The 21150-nt window shown below is 39.1% G+C and overlaps 1 protein-coding gene across 15 annotated transcripts in view; it reads right to left on the bottom strand.

The window, feature by feature from the left end:
• Window positions 1-20700, bottom strand: part of LOC117415336 (pleckstrin homology domain-containing family A member 5-like) — a 104569-nt gene extending 83869 nt beyond the window's left edge. For all 15 annotated transcript variants that reach the window (XM_059027696.1, XM_059027695.1, XM_034922085.2 and 12 more), the window contains exons 1-3: window positions 20469-20700; window positions 20286-20362; window positions 18973-19030 (exon numbers count right to left, since the gene is read on the bottom strand). In XM_059027696.1, the coding sequence (XP_058883679.1) occupies window positions 18973-19030; window positions 20286-20362; window positions 20469-20569 (236 nt within the window). In that variant the 5' untranslated portion in view covers window positions 20570-20700. The remainder of the gene's footprint in view (window positions 1-18972; window positions 19031-20285; window positions 20363-20468) is intronic.
• Between the last annotated feature and the right edge of the window lie 450 nt (window positions 20701-21150).

Below are 21150 nucleotides of genomic sequence, written 5' to 3'. Positions count from 1 at the left end.
AGCCTATTCAAGTGTCAGGAGGACACCAACATGCACTACAGTATATCAACACACCGACTCTCACTTCAGGTTTCAAATTAAAATGTGTTGGGCTCCTAGGGTATTGATGCTTTTCCTATATGCCTGGTTTGTTTTCTGCAGAATACCTCATCATTTCAGTTTAAAACTTTGCATGAGCAACTGCTGACTTATCAAGCACTGCCTAACAGAAAGTGCAGGTTCATGACTCATCCAGACTGGCAACCTGAATGACCATTTCTTAAATAAAACCATGTTGTAATACTGCAGTTCAGAAATCTATACTTTGATCTGACAGATGATTTTACTGTGGTCTCTGATGAAGTCACACCAATAGGTTACAGTAACTGTAAAATGTTATTTATTGTAGGTGTTTGTTTTCTTTTAGAAAACAATTGATAACTTTTGCATACACAGATGTAAGATTTAGTGTGAGGTCTGACTCTTAACAAGATTGATAGTCTGAGATTCCCTTTCTGAAAAGAAAAAAAATCAATATACAGTCAAACTAGATGCAGTTGACTTGCAAAATACAAAGCAAGAGAGTAAAATAAATCTTTGATTCATCGGCATACTGCCATCTGTTGAAAAGACCTTTGATTCTTGACACAGCTTACAAACATGTTTCAGAGCTTTCCATAAAAACTAAAATTAAAACAACTTCACTTGAATGCACTGTAATTTAACAGAAATCTGTTAAATGTGCTACTTCAAAAACAAAAAAACACCCCCCTGGAGTTTAGGATGCAGTAATACATCTACATTATGAAAGTCAATGCAAAAACACTGCAAAATAATTTTAAAAACCATGTTATTAAATTTGCAAAAGAAGCTTTTCGTATTTCTAAATGTAACACTATCGAGTGTTTTACAGTTATGGACGAAATGCTATGAACAAACACGTGCATGTGTGTTCTGTTAATGTTTAACAGCAGTGGTAAAGGAATAGGCTATACCAAACTAGTCTGTTCTAGTCCAATTTGCTTTCAGATCCACCCACACAGGTTTCAAAGGGCATGAAATCTGACGAAAGACTGCCACCAAGCCCTCAATGTTGACGAAGCGCTGCCGTCTTCACAAATCAAAGGTTAAGTCAAAGAGCACCTCTAAGAATCAATCAAATCAATATTTATTTTATATTGTGCCTTTCATAGTGCACCACCATCACAAAGCACTTTACAAGATAGTGAGGAACAATGCATTATACATTAAATATAGTGAAATACAGGGCATAGTACATTAAATACAAACAATAAAAAAAAAATGCAAATACATTAAATACAGGCATAATACATTAAATACGGGGCTAGGATGTGAATTCTAAACATTGTGGATACGTGTGTCACACAGAATCATACGAATAAGATGGAGTGAAAAATCTGAAATAGCTAATAACAGACATCAGGCTTAAAGAGCATTGAAAGCAAGAGAGAACAAGTGGGTCTTGAGAGTTGATTTGAAGCGAGCGACTGTGGGAGCTGCACGCACTAAGGCTGGGAAATACATCCTTGTTTGTAAACCTTTCCACCAGTGTATACAGGAGATACTGTATCGACAGGCATGAAACATCCTCAAAACATTACTGCCAATCCACTCCAGGTGCCACAGAGGGATTTGTGCAGAGGCATTACACTTCATTTTCTGTTACTGCTGCTGCATAATCAGTGGCAAGAGACCACCTACACATAGATTAAACTGTATGGTACATGTCAATGACCAGAAAACCTGCCAGTTCATCTGCTTTAGAAACAAATCCTAATTAAGCGATAACCACAGGACGCATCAAGTGTAGTCAAAAGTTTCTAATTAGCCAGTACACTTAAATGCACTGTCTTGCGTTGGTCTTTAACAATCCAGTTGTTTTTGACTTTATACTTTTTTTTTCTTCTTTTTAAAGTGGCATGGATAGAAACATCCAAACATGAAAATGTATTAAAGAAAAAAAACACAATTAAAACACACAAAATAAATAATAAAAACACAAAATAAAATAAAAAGCAGTATGTGAGCTGAGCTTGCATGTATTTAATTCTCTTTTTTTTTTTTTTTTAAATGAACCATCTTCATCAGGATTATTATTATTTTTAAAAATAAAAAAAGCAGAAATAAAAAACACACATTCCATATTTTCAGTGACATGTAATCGCAATAACATCCTTCACACCAGTAACTGCCAGGAGTTATGTGAAATTAGCGATAATCAATTGAAATCCATTTCGGTTGATATTAAATCCTAAAATACAACATGTGTAGTTGCTGCAAGACAAGACCGTTCAGTTTCCAGCTATTAGTATTCAGTCTTCTGGGTCCTGGTCTCATATTTCAGGGCAAAACTAAAGTTCCCAGAGAATACAGAAAGCATGACTGTCAAATAAATGTTTGCCTTCGATGTGTACATACGGCACATTTACAGGAAATCAAGTATTTCCCCTTTCCCAAGTCTCATGAGGCACACAAGGGAAGTCATTATCTTGTGGTTTAAGAAGTCATAGCGTCGGTGATAAACTGAGAAGATGCTGCTTGCTGTGTTCTTCAAAACCGCCAGGAATTTGCCTAAATGTCTGATTCTCCTTGGATAGAGAGCTGTTTATTTTTGAACTCTCTCTCTAGTACATGTACTCACCAACTGTGAAGAATGTTATGTTAATTTAAACACATATTTTGATGGGTCTGAAATATACTAAAGTTTTTTTCTCTGAGCCCACAACTGTACGTAAAACAAACAGACAGAGCAGCTCCATACTGTATGTGCAATACAACTGCAGAGCTACAAAACATCTGAACAACTTCTAAAGCTTCTGTAGAACAGGAGAAAAGCTTCAGTACTAATTAATTGATTCAGACAATTAGGAGTGAAAAGCAATTGACTGCCTTGGAGTAACACTCTAGGTAACTCTAAATCCCTACGATGTTTGAGACTGTACAGCTTGCAGAACACACTTCCCACAGCCTGTTATCTTCCATTAACAAAAAATAAATAAATATACCGCTATAAAAAATAGCGGTATATTTATTGATTTTTAAAATGACAGTACCAAAAGCATGCCTTGAATACTAATAAGCAATCATTTATTTGAGAATATCTGGACATCCGAATCTGCAATCGGTGCACTGAGGCTGCCATTGAATTTTCAAGACACAAAGCAGGTTAAAAGAACGCCATCTCCTTTCCAATCAGCATTTTCACATGTTCTCTGGAGACTCTCATCTCAAAGCATGTTTAAATATCAGCACAGGAAGTGTCCGGGGGACCCTCTCAAACACAGCTTCCCATGCCGTGTCTCAGTCTAAACTGCACCCCACTCATCTCACACTGCACTGCAACGTACTGTGCCTGAACGCCCCATTCCCACGCTAAACCCTCCCAGGAATATCTACTGTTTAAGCGCAACAGATGCAAGCGGATGCTACTGGTGGAATGACATTTCAGTTCTGTAGGTTTACAGACTCACAGTCTATGTCATGGGGATAGCTCACTGCTATTTACAGTACAGAAACAGAGAGAACAACAACTTCTGGGTCTCCAAGAAGGGAGAATCAGTCCAATTAAAACTCATAGAATTCATTTTAATACGTTTCTGGCAGCAGACTCTAAATTTAATGTACTGTAATTTATGGGGAGAACACTTCTTAAGTCATATTTATTCTTATTTAGCAACAGTGTATAGGTAACAAGCTGAGGTGTCTTATTACACTCTTACTGTCTTACAGTAATGTACACTGAATTCACATTTACATAACACTAACACAATTAAATCATGGAATTAGTTCCAGATGCACAACTACATCTGCATTATTTATCCATCTTTACACATACAATATGCACACGCAAAAATACTTTCAGCGTATGCAATATATACGCACTAGCCAGGGGGATTACAGTAGCTAGCCTCAGTAAACAATTAATACAAAAATGTATAAAAGCATATAACTAAGAAAAAGGCTCCGTAATGAGAAAATGAGCGGATTGGGTACAGTACAGAAGAGTAGTGTACAGCATTGATGGCAAAAGAGCAGACACCACCTCACTGCTACAGTAGGGGGTGCTGTGCGGGGGGGGGGATGGACGACACACGACATACATACATTCCCCTGAGTGGTGGATCATTAAATCAAATTCAAGTCTTTAAAAACAGAATTCTCTGTTTCCCGTGACAAAGTGGTGGTAATATAACAACCATGGAAATCTAAACAAATCTATGAAATAGCCTTTAAACTACACAGTCCCTGGGTCTCAGTATTACTTTGATCATAAGACAGTACATTGCAATTATTGCCCATGTCACTTTATTTGTACAGTCCTATTATTTTACATTCAGCATTAAGAAGTTGTGTGCGCAGGTGTCATATTCACCCAAGAGAACCCTGAGCAGCTACATTTCACCTACAGAGAAAGCGGATACAGAATGGCAGTCTGTGTTAGGAACCCAATAGTGTTGTTCTTCTCCTTTTAACACAAGCCCGTCTAAATATAACATGAATGGTTTGGTATTCCTGTCACATTCTTACACCAAAGCCAGCCACTATATAGTGCATACAAAAGAGTTATACAATATAAAACCCCTTCTATGAGGTGTCAATGTCATGAGTCATAATGAAACTACAAAAAAATAAATAGCAATTGGACAGTCTGGGTAATTTAGCATGCGTCAGGTTGTGGCCATATTTAAATGTTCTATTTGCTACTGTAGCCGATTCAAATGCTGATATTGAAGGCTTAGTTACAGCAAGAGACGGATAAGCCATGTCAGAAAGAAACAAACAAACAAAGTGGGTGTGGTGCTAGAAATGCACACAGAAATGTATGCAAGACTTTGAAATAAACACATTTATGAAGTACTGTGCACAGCTACTCCAGAAAGGGTTCGGAATTTCTGTACTTAAACAAGCACAATAGCAGTGATCTGGTGCCATACCGGTGTGTCTTCTTATGAGCTACTGTGCATTCAGAACTGTTTGAGAACACAGGAAGGGCTGGTCCAGCCCAGCAGCATGCGAATAAGGCGGCTCACACCACCAGACACCAAATTCACTAGACACCAGGGGGTTATTGTACTTCAAAATCAAAATGTGCTGATCTGTTTCTCAGAGAGGCAGAGGCTGTGCATACCGTATGTAATTTCCCCTAGCCAGGGATGCATAGATACACTTTAGTGGAGGCAGCGACACATCCATGTAAAAATCACTTAAACTTAGGGTCACCTTTAAGAAAAGCTATTGAGAGTTCAGATTCTGTATTCACTGCTGTGGCAGGGGATGCATACAGTACCGGTGCACTAACCAGGATAAAGAAAAAAAGTGAAAGGTAAATGAGATGCAACCTCTTATTGGAGTGACCTGTGAACCAATATCCCTATTACATTGACCACACATTACAGTAAATGATTCCAATACAGAAACAGACCATTCAGAAAATGCAACTTATAAAAAGCATAAAAGTATATGCATTTGGTTAACTTCAGCACCACAGCCTGAGCTCTTACTGGAGTACTTTGAGCTGAATCTTTTCCAGATTCCCCTTCAGGGCCCTGGCTGGATTAATTTTCATTTATCTCAAACAACTGGGCAGCAAACAACATCTAAATGACTGTTCTTAAACACAGCCTCCAACTGCAGACAGATGTACTGTACTGCCTTCCCCAATAATGGGTCAGTGAACAGGGATACTGTACTGTACGCCTGATCAGCATTCCCTCACTAATCCTGGTATACAATGAGCACCGTGCCAGATGTAGAAACATGTTGGTGTTTAAAGAAAAAACAAAATAACCACCAAACAGGAATGCAGATCCTAGATTACTGTGCACAGCCTTTGTTGTTAAGTTACTTTCTCCTCTCTAACTGCCATGTGGCTGTTACTGTAGATTCTGGCTTTTACTTCCAGCCAATGTCCCACTAAACTGCTCTATAAATGTTCATGCAAGATGCATCATTCTTAGCTTAATTAGCCAAGCCTGACCTGCAATGCAACAGACGTGTTAAGCCCCTTTCACACTGGCATGATCTACCCAGGTCAGAACTTACCCGGGCAGGACCTGGTGTAATGCAGGTCGGGCATGCGATTTCACACTGCTTTTGATAAAGCAGGGCTGACCTAAATGACAGACGCAAGTACACAATGCACGTATCAATGCCCCGGAAGCAGCTTTTTACTGACGCTTCCATCCAAGCTTGTCTGGATTGAACCATCAGCCACATTTTTAATTGGAGCAAAAGTTTCTATATCCCTGCTGCAATCTGACTCATGCTGTGTCAAATCAACAAAAAGTCTAAACAGATTTTGTTCCTTGCGGTAGTGAAAATTTCACGCAGGCATGGATGTTTGTTATTGATTCAGCTCATGAACAGCCGTCAAGCATGGTACGTGGTATATGGTTTCACACTACACAGGATTTTGATCCGGTTAGCCAGGATCTGGGTCTGGACCCAGGTAAGAGTGCCAGTGTGAAAGGGGCTTTACTGCATTTGCATTGCTGATGTACAGTACTGTTGTACAGCATCTCACAAATAAAACACAATGCAACAAGTTATCTTCCAAGGGAGATGCAGTCTATGAAGGATTGAGGTTCTGTATGGCTGTCATGCTCTTCAATAAACTGCCTTACCCAGGTGATCAGAAATCCCAGGCTATTATCACCTACAAGTATATACTGAGTAACAGCGCTTTCAAGGCTGTAAGTAAACTTTGTGTCACAAGCAGTTCTAATGGAGTATCGCTAACGTTGACAGATAATTACGAAACGCCGGGCCAGATGTTTCTCTTATCTCTGAGATCCCATGGAATTTAAAAGCTTTTCCGTGCCCTTTGCAACAAGGAGCGTGAATCGATATTGCAACAGCTGGTTGGAAGACAGGGTGACGACACAAATAAGTAAACTATGTGTCAGTGTGTGTGTAGAGAAGTACAAACCCTGTTATAGACCACAGTCTGTTTATTTTACAAAAATAGAATTCGACTACTGTATGTTACCAGGTCATATTCGCCAATTCAAGGTCTGCTAGGCACTCTCCAGCTGTTTGTTTCTCATTTTGTAACATTACCAAAAAAAAAAAAAAGTCTATTAAAGCATGCTGTGAAATCTAAACTAAAAAAGGTGTTTGCCTAACCTGTCACATCAAACCACTGTTTGCAGGCAAAATGCTCATAGATCTATAATAGCCAGAAGGTGGGTTTGATGGTGTTTTGGGAAATCTATCTCAATCTTCCAAATACAACACTTTCAAATCAATCCAGGGCTGGAAATAAGATTCCCATTACATAGCAGTTTGAGCCATTCCTGTTTTTTATAAGACACCTGAGCTTGTTACCTATACACTGGGACTAATCAAGCTCCTAGCAAAACCTGGAATGGGTGTAACTGCTATACAACAGGAGTCTTATTTCCATTCCTGCAATCCAACAAGTCATTCTGAAGAATATATATATGGCATCCAAAACATGAACATAACAAAAAATATTCTGCGCATATTGTAATGAAAACAGTCAAGGCTAGAATACTTTAATTAGAGGTACTGTACTGCAGACCCAGATATAAAAATAATTAGTCTTTCGACCTCAGACAGACTGTTGGGATGTTTCATGTGTAACAAATGAGACAATCCGGCTCAATTTTCTCCCCCCGGACAGTGGGGAACGAACTGTGCAGATTGATGCTGTGCAATAAAGCATGCAGCCAGGATTGCTGGGGCTCTGCTGAATTATCTGCAAACTCAGCAGGTTTCACTAGCCATGGCCCACAATACATTATGCCAGTATTGACTTTAATTAAAACATCAAGCTTCATTTTCTTAAATCTGGTGCACAAATTGAATAAAAATGAATTCCAGCGATGCACTGCAGTGCCTTCAGGCACCCAAAGCTTAAGGCCAGGGGATCAAGAAACAAGGTTTAAAAAGGGTTAGGCTGTTTGAAACAGATGCCAAATTGTTTCTGTTTTATTAATGACTGAACAAAGATAACAGGCCAACTACAGTAGCTAAACACATTATTATACAGGTCATAAGCAAATTAGCAAATGAGGAGGCCAATCAGCCCATCAATGCAAAGAATCAACGTCAATTTAAAACAGTTTTGCAAACACCAATACATATTTACTGACCCAAAAAAAAATCTGTGTTACTGTAGCTCTTATGAATACTTGAAAATGCTTCCAAGTCGAGCTTGAATTCCTTCCAAATTCAGTTCGTACTATAAGACTTCTTGCAATCTCATTGTTTACATGAAAATAGCGTTTCCTGCAATCAAACTGTGCATGCCAAAACTGAGACAGACAGACAGAGACAGACAGAGACACACAGTGAATTGAATTGCCACCATACAATTTGTGATCCTTCAAAAGGAAAACATTTTTTTGCACTATAATAATTACTTTCCGGAAGTCTGAAAAGTCTATGAAAAAGGCAGTTTCCTAAAACACACCTTTTTCAGTAAGCCTTTACTGTGAACATAAAGAAACCACATGTCACACAAGCTCAAATTCAAATAGTTTTCAACTGATGCAATGGGAGTCTTGTTTGTCATTTACATCACAGTTTCTGTCCTGTAAAATGGCATATTGAAGAGTTGCTTTATAACATGGTATACTTACAAAACTAATGAATTTAATAATAGCAATTCATCCGGGATAAAGCCAGCATTTTACAAGGATTGTAAATAGATTCCTATTAATGGAATCTTTCATCTTCCATTCAATCGTATCACTACAGCAAGAGCAATATACATACATATAACAAAGTCCTATTGTTTTCCTTTCACGTTAGCTCATTTCCTGTCTATACTCCCAATGTTGCACCTCTAAAGAACATTATAATCCTGGGAGCAGAGCCAAGGGAAGCTGTAGTCATTTCATCATAATGCTAAACTCAGACAGGGATAGGGGTAGGGGTAGGCTTCCCACTCCCTGATGAAAAGGTCAAGCTGCTGCAGGATTAACACCGACTGCTGCAGAACAGCCCCGCTTCCTAGATTTCTCGTGCAGGACTACAGTAGATAAACACACAAGTTCAAAGGCTATCTATCTATCTATCTATCTATAAACCTACACTGACAGAATTATTATTATTAGGGAACCTCACTATAACTTAAACTTGACCCCTATGGTCGCCTACCAAAAGCGATAAATAACCAAATACAAAGAGAAAACCCTTGACCCTCTTAGGTAATTTTATTAGATGGTCCCACATTTAATACAGTAACTGGTTCTTGTAAAAACATTTGAGTTTTAAAACTGTATAACCCTTTCCAACATTGAGTTTTGCACGTACAGCCTGCAGCGTTTTAAAGCTTCTCTCCTGCAGGTTCTAGACCACAGAAATCAGATCGCAGAATACTTTTTTTTTTCTTCCCCCAAAGCCAACACACACAACACTGATATTGTCTTGTATTACAACTGATGACAACATTAATGTTTTGCTTGATGCTTTGTACTCCTACTACTGCTGTACATTGATAAATATTAAGTTACTTATGGCTGCATTGCTTGAAATCTCTTCTATGCAAACCCACAAACCAATGGGAGTACTTGAATGTTATTAATCTTTTTGCAATTGTCAGCTTGACACCCTCCCCTTGTCTTTCTTCTGCCCACAGTAGAGGGCGTGACCTCTGTCAACTTGGCAATTTTGTGTAGAACTTGACTGCTGCTAAGAATCGTAAAAAATAGACTTTGGAGTACTCCAGCGGTCCTGATAAGCTGCGCACCTGCCATTTTTACGCATTAAAAAAAAAAAAAACAAAAGTCAGAAATACGCACTGAATTTAATGTGTAAAAATACATAGAAATGTTGCTGCACAGCTTGTCTGCATCTCCTCCCGCCTCCCCTATAACTTCCACTAACAACTACATCTCCCACAGTGTCTTCAGTTACTAGGAAACTATACAACAAACATTACCCAATATCTGGCTAGCCCTATTGTTTTTGCACAGTAGAATAAGAAAAACTTGAAGCTACACAGGTTGAAGCGTAAACACCCCAGACCAGCTACAAATCCAACTGGAACCATCGTCAGAGGCAACCGCTAAAACAAGGTGCCTGTAATATTAAAACTAACTGTTTTATAACTTATGAATGCATTTCCTTATTGTATTCGTCTGTATGGCTTTATATTGAAGTTTTAACATGTTCACCGAGTTTAAAAATTTAATGTTAAAATGCAAGTAGCGCAATTCATTTGCAGTCAGTGTGATACTGAAAAAAAAAAAGCGCTGAGCTGATACAGAACCTTGTAGAACACACGCATGGTTGTAGAGTAGTTCAAAGTAACATTGCAGTTAAAATGGAAGTCTCTTTAATGCCTACCCCATTACCATTAAAGATTGTACAGTATTTATCAAGATTACTCATAACTTCAAGGTAATGTTGCATTTTACCCCCTGAAAATACATTTTACTCTCTCAGTGTTAAAATTAGAAGGTAAGTTGCTCCCAGACCCAAAACATTATCTGGAGCACTGGAGTACTCCATCACTCAACCTCGCCCCTATTGCAGCAACCATGTTGTAAATTCTGGGAAACAGACAACCACCACTGGCACTGCACACACATGCAGTCTCAGCACAATGATGCAGTCAAAATTACAATTCAAGATTCACATCATACACCCCCTCCCCTCCCCTCAAGCTCTGTGATTTCATCAGAGACACGTTTTACATAATTCTCTCTGCAGAATTGCACAAGCTATGAAGCACACAGCTCCAATCATATTAACTGTGCCTCCCTTGCTTTCAGAGCCAAACTTAAAACACAGTAATGCTTTTGTACAGTGGATAAGGGTGCGTTCTGGGAGCTGAAGTTCAAAGGCAGTGGCAGAGGCTATAACTTCAAAAAACAAAAATGTTTCTACAGTAGGTGGGGCCAGGGTACAACAAATATTTAGTCTACTGTAAATTACCTAAAGCTTACAGTAGAGTTTAACAATGAAATCAAATAAAGAAAGACACAATTCACTATTTATTACAACATTCAATAAGTAACAAAGCTGTCTCTTCATCTACTGCATGCAACGTCTGCTGGAACCAAACATGAAACAACTTGTGGAGACTGTGAATCAGCATCTTCTCCTGCAAGTCATTCTGCGCTTGCTTGTTTACACACTGCGTAAGACCTTAAGACTCCACAAAATACTGATTGGTTCAATACACAACACACATAAAAAAGGTACACACACACACTAACTAGTGTAAACAGTTTAAATCCCATCAAATAGGCTGGCAGCAGTTTCTGAACGCAATTTATTACCTCCAAAATCAGGTTAATTATTTATTTATTTTTGCCCCTCTTTTTTCCTAAAATGACAACGATACTAACGATGGAGTCACCTAAAGCCTTTTACAAGACATTCTGCAGGATTTTTAATGTAAATGCTGCTATTAGTACTAGTCTATACAGGAGTTTTAGATGTTAATGTACAATACAATAAATGGACATGTCAAATCAGTGAAACGCATCAAGGACACAGAAGAGCAAACTTTTGCAGTAACAAATCACCATTCAAACTTTTCAACTTAATTGGTACCCAGCTACAGTATAATGAAGTTTAAGCCGCAGTAGAGGCATAAGAAAAGGAGTAGCCTACAGTAGCGTAAACTCTAAAATCAACATTATGTGATCAGTGCCATCATTCCAATATTCTCATCAACTTTACAGTTTAGCAGCAATATTAATACAACACCAAATCTGAACTGAAGTATTTGGTTGCTACAGTGTACCATTTAAATAACAATATGTTAACACTTTAAAAGCTTGGTGGTGTTTGTTTGTTTTAGTGGTATCACACTAAACTTCAGCAGAGGCTTCATAAGCAATCAATTATGTACTGTGAAACACACTGTAGTCTATATTTTATAAAATGCAAACCCAGTATCCTTTTGCCTATTTAACACCAAGATGAAATCCAAGTGAGCCACTCAGATCAGCTGTGCTACAGCCCAAGATCAACCTGTCACCCCATTCCCATCCCCAGATCAGCAAAGCCACCTTTATTTTATTCCAGCTCTCAAGCGTGACCTTCAGCTGCTGCAATTATTCTACACACTTCATTCATATTGGTGTGCAAGTAATTCGATCCTGGTCAATTAAGTGTGTAAAAACCTGGGGAAAGCAGGTAATAGGCTGTGAGATTCAAGTTTCAGATTATCCACTAATGTAATGGCTCTGGTCTGACCGATCAGACTTATTGTTGAAAGTTACCTCTTGAACTTCTCCCATTTTGGGACAAGAGCACTTTCATGGTGATGCACAGCACAGTTCTTCAAAAGGCTTATTGTTTTGGTGACAAAGACATTTTGGAAACCAGATGAGTTTGAAACAGCTGACAGGGAAAGGTGAGGTCACATGAATACGGATTTATGTACATTTCAGTAAATTTTCATTCCTAAATTATAAAACAACTCAAATACATGCTCTAATCTAATCACCAAGGGATATTACAAAATAATGACTATTATACAGTTTACAAATAATTATGTAATATTAATTTTATTACTATGAATAACAACAACAACAACAATAGCAGAGAGATAACCAAGTAATCTAGTAATGCAATACAAGTTAATAAAACAAAGTGTAAGCTGCTTATAAGCAGTCACTATTTACCACATTTCATAATGAGCAGATCAAAGAACACTGAAGCCAAAAAAGTTAAAAACAAATACACCACTGAAATCAGTTCCAGTTAGAAGATAATCCTTTATCTGAATTATGCATTTAAATCATTCCTAAACACCACCAGAATATTCAATTCTGGCTACCATCTAAATCAGCCCTGCATATAAATGGAATACTTGCTGATAAGCATGCAACAAAATACAGGCCGATTCATTGAAATCTGGATTACTCCATTAGCTCATTCCATTACAGAAACAATAAAAATGTCAGATAGAAATCATGCTTTCCAATGGACATCTACATCTAACTAAGCAGCTGGTAAATGCAGGGTGAGACCATGGTTTTAAATCATATCATCATGATCCTCACAAAAGCAAAGTCATGCCGGCTTGAAGCTGTGGACTTTATTTATTAATCTATGTAGCATTTTATTTTTACAAGTCTAGGACAACGTAATAGTTTGTCATAAACATGTAATTCCAAAACACACGCAGGTTAAATCATGTTGTAGTTTACAGAAAGACAACCCACAGAGAAATTGCAGAGGTTTCTTCTGACTCCAACAGATCCACATTTCACCTTCCTCGGTGACCTGTTCCTCCTAAGACACTCAATTTGCTCTATAGCAGTTCCAGCTGCGAGATCTGAGGCCTTTACACCACACGCTCCTAGAAGAGGAGCGCCTGCCTCCTGGTCCTGCAGCCCAGCTGGCTAGGAAGGATAAGATGTATACTAGGACGCTTACCCTAGCATTCACCTCTCCTTGATAGGACCCATACCATGCAACAGAGGTCAGCCCCAGCCGGCAGGACTTGGATGGAAAGGGACTTCAAATAAGACACATTCGTTTCCATCCAAACAGCAGAACGCAATCAAACCCTGTGAAACTGAAACTCTGTCAGCCAGTTAGTGCTGGGGCGTGAACGAAATGTCTGATATTATGCAAGCAACGCAAAAGGATTTCAAAGCTTTAATTCTACATGTTTCAGGCAAGACTACATTTTTAAAACTGTGTTCAAACTTCATACTAAAAAGTCCAATAATGAAAAATGGGTTGGTTTGCAGTACTGCAGTCTGCCCTGCCTGTCATTTTAACCCTGTGTCAGATATTTATATCGAGTGTATTCTGTAGTATATATTTTTTAAATCAAATACATTTTTCAGCCAGTTTCTTCTAGTACAATTTCCAATACATTAAGTGAACCCCAAACATTGTCATACCAACACAGTATACTCAAAAGTAGAACGGCCCCTTCTGAAAGACGGCCATATCTTTTGATAAACTTGCTTAGAAACCTAGTAGCCTGTTAATACTCACTTGCAGGGCAGTTGGTTTTATTGTTTCACTTGTTTTCTGGTGCATTGTCTCACTGTGACTAAATCACATAAAATGATCCACTCCACACAAAAGGACAAGGATTGTCTCATTTACAGCCCAGCACTGCCATCCACAACCAGACAGAGAGAGCACCACGCAAAGTGCAGCTGCATCAGCTGAGACTGCTTCAGCTCTTCAAAAGACAGACCAGATGCAGGTAGATCACAATACATCATGAAGCCTGCGTCAATACAGGATTCAAATTGTTACTTTGCCATTGGAACTCTGTCACGTGTAGCTGGGCCTAGGGGAGAATACATGCAAATTGTTTAAACAGGAACTTGCCGTTCCTTCGTATTTCACAAAGAGCACAACATAACGCGTTTGCTGAAGAGTAACTGGTCCACAGGGCATGCATTTCAGCCCCTGTGCCAGAAATGTAATCCTATCAGTACAGGTTTAGAGCTTTAATTATGAAAGGGTCCATATCAGAGAGGAACATCTACCGTATTTGATGTGAAACGGTTTCCATGTTGCCAGTGTAATTTAACAGATAACAGCATGTTCATTTTAAACTCCTCCGCTTCTCACACAAGGGGACAGCCCAACCCGTCAGTCTCTTTCAGTGCTGCACTCTGCGCTCTGAACAGATGCGGTGCACTAACTCCTCTACTTCTAGTGTAACTGCATACTCAATTGGGGGGGCCCAATATTTATTTTATTTCTAAGTATCTGGTGCCAGTTGCATTAGTCACATTAAAATAAGTGAATCAATAAAAATTGTAATGGGAGGGAAAAAAGATACAAAACACAAATCCATATATGCATTTACAATCACTGTTTTTTAAAGTAATAGATCAATCAAAAACAAGAAAGGATTTTAGCCAGGGCCTGTCAAACAAATCAGAAATAATATTAATTTAATGACCCACACTTGAGCCCGGTCTTCAAGCTTAAAAAAATAATAAAAATTACCTTCACTGTACTTTAACGTCAATCTGTCAATTACAACCAAATAAGGTGAACAGATTACTTCCCTCAATGGGTACGGATGTTTTGTGTTAAAACCATAACTAACACACAATCAAGTATGAAATAATTAGATGCTTGATCAAGGATTGCCATCTACAGGTTTTATTAAGACGTAGTTCCCAATGCAGGTAAACACAGACACAGGGTTTGTCTGTCTCCATGACTGATAATATTACAAGTTCTCTGTTGCTAAAGCCTTTTATTAGAGATTTAAATCACATGTCAGAAATCAACCAATCGCAGTTAAGTATTTGCCAAAATTCCAGTCGATCTTATCCTGAGTACAGATTATGGGCAAGTACAAATATTCGAGTAATTGAGTATTCTAAATAAAAATACTACCTTGAATACTTGCTCATTTCTAAAACAAATGGAAAAATATGCAAACTTGGCACAGTATCTGAAAGAAGAGGAAGTAAAAAGTGATCAGCCACTACAATTGTCACCTGACTGATAATTGACAGGGAGGCGGGTGCCCTTCATTACCTAGCTCTGCTATTGGCTAAGGGAGTAAATGAGCAATGAAAATGGCATTTGACCATTTTGCAGTTTGAGCAGCCAGAACTGATCAGCTTCGCGATCCTCCCGCCCAAACTGCACGAGCCGACATCTTATACAATAAGAGACACCCTACACATGACGTCTTAACCCAGCGTGTGGCTCATCATGTTTACAGACTGCCGACATGTTCACTAGACTCTGTGTCTCATTATCAATACTAACCAACACAGACTTGCAAACTGACTCGACAAATTGTAAGAGTTTCATTTGCTCTCTCAATAACTTAACGGATTTATAAAATATATAAAAGTGCATTTTGTTTCTAAAATGTGGAAACTTGATGCAATGTTGGATTTTATGCCCATTTAAAAAAATAAAGTTAAAATACTGCAGCAGCCATCCGACGTGCAATTCAGTTGACAGAGGCACATGAGATGCTGCACCATGAAACCACATCACTGGTTAAAAAACCACAGTATGACTAACTGGCTCAAAAGACAACACCAGATTTATTTTTTTGGTTTTCTTTTCCCCAGAGAAAAGATGCCGTTTTGGACACAAACTATTCTTAAACATTAACCAGAGTGCCTTTCACCACAAATGCCAATTTGTGGCAATAAAGTATCATAATGTACCACTGAACTGTAACCAATTACATAATAAACTAGGCTATGTTTCAATATGTCAGTTTATAAGATCTCTACCACCTGTTCCTCTTTTTATACACAAAATCAGCATGGTGGTGTTGGTTATAATAAAACTGACACAGACGCTAACTCAATAACAATAATACAAAAAAAAAAATCTTTAAAAATCAAGAGAATAAGCAAAGACATTCTGATGATAAAACAAGGGTAATCCCCACTGGAATATGATGGCATTTGTTACATGTAGTTCCAATACAATATGACTATAACACCCTTTCTGACATTATCTCACTTACTCACCCTGTCACAAACACAGGGCTTTGCCAGTTCCAGCCACTGCACTTTATCAGCTGGAAAAAAACACCTCAATACCGGTCTTTTTTTAAGGCTGTCAGAGCCAATTTGTAAAAAGCTTCTCTGTGTTTGTAAGGGGGATTATTGCTTTTATAAAGTATTCTTTTTCGGTGACACTCATGGAACTTACACACAGTCAGCCATAGCCTAAAAAGTCAAAAACACACACTTTGCAATTCCTACAGTCAATCCTACAGTTCACAGGCAGCTGCGAAAACATTTGTCTATTTGACTTAAGGTTTTAACCATTCACAGTTTTCAACAACCTCTGCTTTTTTTTTAGCACAGTTTCCATTACATGCATATAGACCACATCCCTTGCAGTTTACATGCACGTTTTTGATCAAAATTGCAAAACAAAGGCAATGAAAATACAGTGTATCAAGAGTCACTCGTTCACGTGATGCAAAACATCCAGCGACTGCATGATAAAAATGAATGGACCTGTAGAGTTTTATAATGACTTCCACACTGTACTGCCAACTACAGTGCCGTGAAAAAGTATTTGTCCCGTCTGACTTTCTGCATTTTTGCATATTTTTGACAGTGAATGTTATTAGATCTTCAACCAAAACCTAATATTAGATAAAAGGGACCCTGAGTGAACAAATAACACAAAAATTTGATACATATTTCATTTATTTATTAAAGAAAGTTATACAACACCCAATGCCCCTGTGTGAAAAAGTAATCGCCCCCTTAGACTCAATAACTGGTTACGCCACCTTTAGCAGCAATAACTGCAACCAAACACTTCCTGTAGTTATTGATTAGTCTCTCACAGCGCCGTGGAGGAATTTTGACCCACTTCTCCATGCAGAACTGCTTCAACTCAGTGACATTTGAGGGTTTGAGCATGAACTGCTCGTTTCAGGTCCTGCCACAACATCTCATTGGGGTTTAGGTCTGGATTTTGACTTTCACACCTGAAGATTGCATGTTTGATTACCTTGCACACCAAACAAATGAAAGAAGCACCAAACTTTGGTGTCATTTTTTCTCTGACTCCCTCTATATACAACTACAACCCACAAAAGAATCTGACCAAATACAATGTGAAAAATGTGCAAAAATGCAGAAAATCAGACAGGGGGCAAATACTTTTCACAGCACTGTACATAGAGTAGTACAGGTAAACACTATGGCAACACTCAAACATGCAAATTGCAATTTACTATAAAGCTGTAATGCCCCAGTTAAAACTCTGTAGTATTTAAAGTTCTACCCCCTTGTCTTGAAGGAGACGTGCGTGTCTCTGACCATACTGACACACACACACTAGTCAAACTCCAGGACAAACTTGAATCTTTAAAGCCATCATACAAATTAAAGGCTACAAAAACAGCACATTCTGCATCTTTTGAGATTAAATCACTTTTTACCCTTTTTTGTATTAAAATCAACACAAATTAGATAGAAATTCCAGAACATGCATACTTTACTGTATGTTTATTTTTAGAAACGGGTATCTGCTAAATAAAAGGGGAAGACAGCCAAAACACCTGCTCAAGTCAGACCACAATCATAGTAGTAACTGGCAATACCTTTTCATGGAAACTGCTCAACAATGTTCAACATAACTATTAATTTTTCATTTTTTTAGACGAGTTAAAAAAGTTACAAGCCAGGTTGTAGGGATTGCAAAGCTTTACAAATGTGCTTAGTTTAACAATTAACTTGGCAAGTAACCTATTTACAGAATTGTGTTTCTGCTGCCTTATCACATCCAATTACATCACCACATCCACAGTGTTTGCAAGCACAACACGCAGGCCAATGACAGACACTATTTATACATTAAATAAGATTTAAAACAAATAAAAACAGCCTTAACATAATGCAGCTTTGTTGATTTTGAAAGAATTGGCTATTGCTTTCCATTAGCGAAATCAAAAGCCATATATGGTTTGTGCATTTTTCTATTGTGTTGGATTAGCTATTGACTGCAGTAAGCAAGCTGTACAGTGTGATGTAATCCTGACTGTACTGTAGTAGTGTAGCCCAGTTCTTAGCTCCCTGGCTGGGAGAACACTGAACTAAATTCTAGCAAGCTGGAACTCTATTAACAAGCTGCCATGTGCACCACCAAACCTGTACAGTTGCGATTTTAACTGCAGAAAAACATAATAAAAGTATGTGAGGAGGCCACATGGAGGTTTAATGTTATATCCAAGGGGGATCTGTTGCCATACAAGTAGAGCCTGTTCAGCTGGGCAGGGTCTGAGTCACACTAATGTCTGAACTTCACATGTTAGTTTCACAATAATGATCAGTTCTAAGCAGGGAGGTTTGTTTAAGGTTTGCCAAAGGCAGGGCTGCAGACAGTATGATGCAACCAAATTCATTCACATCTACTGCGAAATAAGTTGTGGTTTAACTTTACTGCTGCTCCCTCAAGACCAGGCGCAGGAAAGCTGAGAACACTGAGATCCACAGCGTATTATAACCCCTTTTTATTAAAAGCTTTACTGTACTGTATTTTAGTAGTGGCACTTACTTTATGAAGCACCTCGCTCCTTCAAACGTGAACCCTTCTTCCCACCCTGTGGGTAAATCTGTAAACAGAAAGGGAATGTGTCAATAGGAGGCTGTGTGGTCCAGTGGTTAATGAAAGGGCCTTGTAACCAGGAGGTCCCCGGTTCAAATCCCACCTCAGCCTCTGACTCATTGTGTGACCCTGAGCAAGTCACTTAACCTCCTTGTGCTCCGTCTTTCGGGTGAGACGTAATTGTAAGTGACTCTGCAGCTGATGCATAGTTCACACACCCTAGTCTCTGTAAGTCGCCTTGGATAAAGGTGTCTACTAAATAAACAAATAATAATAGGCTGAGCAAGTAGTAGCCCCTGCCAATACAACAAGGTAGCTGCAGTGCAATTAGCTGGCCATTCTGGTGCTGTCATCTACTGGCTCTGTATTGTAGTCGTAGTACACCACTGATGGAAAAATTGCATAGCGAACTGTTTTCCATTATGCCTTTTTCTTTGCACAGTAGCCTGCAGTACATCCATGCACTTTCTACAGTGATGTGTGTGTGTGTCTTCCATGGACTAACATGTTATAAGCGTGGTCACGGTATATAGGAAGCACTAATGATGTATTCAAGTTTTATTAAATCCATTTGTTTTTGATCCATGCTCTAAGCTGCAGTACAGGTTAAAGCAGTAGCTCATCGCCAATTCGTATTTCGTTGTGCGCTATCTTGTCCGCACCGTACACAACTGTGTCGGAAACGTGAGCTCATTTGACCAAAGCTTGGTTCCTCAACTAGTCTTGTCTTGAACTGTGCTCTCTGGTCTGCTGCTAGTACTAGGTGCTGCTTTTTTACAATCGGGACTATAACAAGGAACGCTTGCTTGTATTGTTCTGCTTGGAGTAAACTTTAAAACGCCAAAAGTAACACCATAAACTTGCACAGTGACTTTTTTACGCAAAATGCCGAATTGATGCAGCAACCTCACTTAGCTGTGAAGGTTCCAAACGTGCCCTAACTAAATTAAGAAACACAATTGTTGATTAATATTCAGACTCCTGCCTTTTGCATTTCTTTACAGTTTCTATTCTGTTGGTGCATAACGCCTCCTTTTTCTCCCACACTACGGCTGCTGCTGCTGCATTTCAATTTTAAGCAGCACTTGTTTTCACGCTGTAATGTTTAAATAAACAATGCCACAACACTACCGTAAAACTACCGTAAAAGACAAGCATCAGAACGCACTAGACATGCACAGGAATGCCGTTGATATATTCAAGGGTGCACACTGTGCGGGGTCCATAGAGTTTTGCAGGCTGCAGGCTGACAACATTTTTACCTGGAGTTTTCCTGTGTCCAGTAATTACGGCCTCACCAGTCACTGGATGCAGCCAGGTTGTACTCTTGCCTTGTTCGCTGTTGGTGAGAGAATAAAGAAGAAACCATTTAAAAGTCTGAGTTGAAGTTTCGAGCCAAACCAGACGGAAATGTATCCAAGTCTTGGGTGCAGTTAGATATTTACTTGATAAAAAAGACGCGTCCGTCCCGGGTTACCCCATAACTCCACGAAGACGGGAGGCAGGAGAGCCACTCCGGGTTCAGATCCGCCGCCATGTCTGGCATTGTACCGAGATTGAAGTGCGCGTACCCGCGGCACGAACACGAAACCCTAGCAACGGGGTCTAAGCGCGCGCTGCTCGGAGAAGGCCTCTTGGGGGCGGGAGCGTGCTTGAGATAGACAGCTGCGGGAAGGTGGCAGGTGTGCGGGTATTGCTCGCATTAATACAGGGCGCGTCGTGTGTTTGTTGTGCATGTAGAATACTAATAATAACTAATGTTTAACATGAATAGAACAACTAAAATGGCAGTCATCAGCAAAATAATATGGGGATTAATACAGTCTTCCTGGTGATGTGGCAGATATTTAAATGTTTAAGACCTCAAAACGAGAAACCCATATCAAGAAATAGCATCTGTATAGCCACTGGGGCTTAGTAAGATTTGTATTTGTTCTAAAATGTTGCTTTTACCGATAAGGGTCTTGTTAATATCTGGATCGGTTTCTCTTCCAAAAGATGGGACTTTTTTTGGGGGGGGGGGGGGTGACTGTCCCTTTAAACCAGCAACAGAACATGACTGGACCCGTCAGCTGCCCCTCCCCTTTCACTCACACCCTGCCTTCTCCTGTGTCACTCAGTGTGAGT

The sequence above is a fragment of the Acipenser ruthenus genome, chromosome 7, assembly GCF_902713425.1.
Source record: "Acipenser ruthenus chromosome 7, fAciRut3.2 maternal haplotype, whole genome shotgun sequence".
NCBI classification, from domain to species: Eukaryota; Metazoa; Chordata; class Actinopteri; order Acipenseriformes; family Acipenseridae; genus Acipenser; species Acipenser ruthenus.
The sequence above is the reverse complement of the archived record's forward strand: the minus strand, read 5'-3'. Positions and strand labels throughout refer to the sequence as shown.